General features: G+C 35.0%; 1 protein-coding gene across 1 annotated transcript; it reads right to left on the reverse strand.

The window, feature by feature from the left end:
- Window positions 1-1,181: 1,181 nt before the first annotated feature.
- On the reverse strand, window positions 1,182-2,074 carry LOC127526503 (uncharacterized). The gene is made up of 3 exons (XM_051922080.1): window positions 1,833-2,074; window positions 1,634-1,742; window positions 1,182-1,368 (listed from the first exon to the last, which is right to left on the reverse strand). Exons 1-3 carry the CDS (start codon window positions 1,910-1,912, stop codon window positions 1,243-1,245), a joined length of 315 nt encoding a protein of 104 aa, XP_051778040.1. The 5' UTR covers window positions 1,913-2,074; the 3' UTR covers window positions 1,182-1,242.
- Window positions 2,075-3,432: the final 1,358 nt, after the last annotated feature.

The following is a 3,432-nucleotide window of genomic DNA, read 5'->3' on the forward strand; positions in this document are numbered from 1 at the left end:
GAAGTATCCTATCGTAGTTTATTTCGGCAGATATATGTATCGATTGGTGCTACCTTATCGAAACATACTACCTTTATTATACACTTGGGTAGATCATCTCGATGGGGTAAATAACACTAACTAAACATCCTACCTTTATTATACACATGGGTAGATCAGTAACACATTTCCAAGAACTGAAATATACTGCAAAGCTGACACATTATATACAGTATAGTATAACAAAATAAACAACAACTATATTACATACAACATTATAAAGTATGTGTAATATTTTCTATTGAACATATTAGGTGAAACTTTTAAGGTCCATAAAGCACCTTATTTCAGGGCATTTCAAATAAAACAATAGCACATCATAGGAAGAAAAGACAGGCTTTAATTTACATACATTAATGAACAATAAAACACTCCAACAACACAGACCAAAGAACAATACTTATTTATCTATACATGTTTTACAAACATATGCTATTTCAATTTTTTCATTGTATTTTGCACATTCAAAATGTGCCCAGTGACTGCACATATCACACTGCACCTGAAAAATAAAACATAACGATTAGTCTGAACATGGAAACAGTAATAATAGTGACTGATTCAATTAACTATTTGGTCCGATGCGGCCAAGCAGGTGTAGAAGCAGTTAATATGTTACTTGTTAAGTTATATTACTAGACCCCAAGAACAAAATTATGAAGAGTGAAAATGAGCATAGTAGGATATTATATTATTGTGGATGGTACGTTTTGAAATATTGCTCCATTTCAATTGTGCTTTTGTTGGGATCATCTTCCAGCATGGAACAAACCAAGCAATAATCCTCTGCATTGCCTATAATCACAGTTGTTCTCATTAGTATATAAGCTTTAACATCAGTCATTTGATTAATTTTCAGTATTTTGAAAAAGCAATAGTAGTGTTAGGTGTAACATACTGCTGTTATTCAAAATAAGAAAATAATCTTCACTCAATATTTAATTTCCTTTCAATTATTTTATTGCTAGTATGTTAATATTTGCGGCTTCTGACAAAATAATTCTTCAAGCAAACCTAACTTAAAATTTGAAAGTGTGTTGCATCATGTTAGGTTTTCCAAAATGCAATATCAAAGATGTTAATCAGATATCATTACAAACAAGTATTGGACATTAGAACATTGGGATGCTCCTTTCACATTAACAGAACTTTTGCAGAAGAATCCTTATGAGCTGTATGATAAAATATATTACTGTATGTGAATCATATCGTTGTATTACCTCTGTATTCAAGGAGAGCACAGGCTATGTCCATCCTTGCAGTTCTCATGGCAGACTCACTGGTTAACACATCCATTAGCCCTCCTTTTGTGAGGTAGTTCTCTGCAAACTGTAAAAGAACCCTTGAATTATCTTTCCTAAACATAATGTCCTGAATAACTGTAGACTCATGACTAGTTTAACTTCTCACACGTAATACAAACAAGTTAACTGATTTAATTTAAGAATAAGACCTTAAAACTGTTACCATTACGATTTTGTAATAGAGTGATTACACATTATGACATGAATCAACCCTTCAACATTTTTGAAATGTGTCTGTTTGACCAGCTTTAGTTAAAAACCTCAAATCATAAAGAAAGGCTTATAATTACTTTCAATAGCAGAACTCCACAACTGTGGGAGTCTTTCTGCTTGTTGTGCTCCAATGTCTGGAACTGCCATTCACCCCCATCATCATATCCTTTAAGTCTTAGAAAGTTCCTGTTGTTCAACACAGATACAGAATACAGTCTTCTAAAAAGGAAAACTGGCAACAATTGTGAGCCAGACTCTCTTCGTAAGCTTTGTTACCTCCAGCTACGTTGAATCTTTCGATCATAGCGGCCTTCCTTTCCCTCTGGATCAATGAGACAGATGACCTTCTCTGACATGGTGACAATCTAAAATGTTGCACATACACAAACAACATTAACTGTACTTTGAAATATTTTTCTCCTCTTCTACAACATAATTAAATGAAAACATGCAAAAAGAACCAAAAACAATATACCAGAAGCATCCAGTGAACCCCAAAATTCACTGGACATAGCCAAATGTCCGCATCTGGCAGTTTCATCTGTTTTAAAGGTTTTAGTGGAAGTTACTATTAGTTCTAAATGATGTATGTATTACTTGCCACCTTATACATGTACTACCTTCATCCCATGTCTGTACTGTCCAGCAAATAACAAACTTGAAACCACTGCTGACAGCAGGTGTACAGGTTTCTGTTAAAAATTAACACGAGTATTAACATAAACAGAACTAACTGGCAATAAACAGCTCTCCAACTGAAAATCTTTCTTGCCTGTTGTTTCTTTATAACATGATGGAGATATGCATCAATGACCTGTATAGAATAAAAATTAAATTGAGTTAATTAAAAGCAGAAAATAAATTTGATTAACAGTAATAACAGTGTTTCACTCCAACCTCATCAGCAAGCCAATTAGTTCCTTGCAGTGTCCTGAAGGAAGTGTCATAAAGCTTGTATGGTCCCACAACTGCTTCCACCTGCCCATGATCTCTTGCAGCCCAAAGCTTCATGACTGGAAAGAAATAAATATATATTTGTATGTATGGTTTTAACATAATCTGTGAACAGTTGAAGATGGCCAACGGGCTCTTGTAGTCTTGAAAAGGCAATAATGTACAGGGGATGGACATGTAAGGATTGATTATCCTGTTTGTACGAAACAGGCTGAGTAACCCTAATCAGAAATGATTGGGGCTAAAAGCGTTTATGAGTTTTGGAACACTTTACCTATTTAGATATATTTATGTATGGGATTATTTTAGTTCATTCTAACCAAATTCATAAAGATAACATCCCTTCAAAATTTTCCTCCTTATACAAGTCAATTTAAAAATTTTGCAGTCTTAAAATTTTAAGACTTAACCCCTTTGGAGGCATGCAATGTTTCCTCTTTTTTGGTTGATGCAAAACAGATGAATGAAAGCCATGAAGGAACTTGTTTTTTTTCTGAAGAAACTGCTGCATCCTGCTGATCAGCTTCTGTCTTCCTCACTTCAGATTCCAGGATAGAAACAACTGAATCTGTGCACTAGCCTCTTCTTTAGGGCTTGAGGTGGCTGGTATTGTACTTGTTTTTCAAAGTCATTCCCTCAAAATATTTTAGGGTAACTAATTTACCACTAATGGACACAATAATGTACAGCCCTGAGAAATCTGGCTCCATTCTTCCTCCTTTTCTTCAACGTTTCCTCATGTTGAGAAGCAGAACTTCATCACCAGGGGCCTCATGTATAACGCCGTGTGTAGAACTCACACTATAACATGGCGTAAGCAAAAAAGCGGGAATGTGCGTACGCACAGAAAAATCCAGATGCAGGAATCTGTACGTACGCAAACTTTCACGTTCTTCCACTACATAAATCCCGATCAGCGTGA

The sequence above is a fragment of the Erpetoichthys calabaricus genome, chromosome 2 (assembly GCF_900747795.2).
Source record: "Erpetoichthys calabaricus chromosome 2, fErpCal1.3, whole genome shotgun sequence".
NCBI classification, from domain to species: domain Eukaryota; kingdom Metazoa; phylum Chordata; class Cladistia; order Polypteriformes; family Polypteridae; genus Erpetoichthys; species Erpetoichthys calabaricus.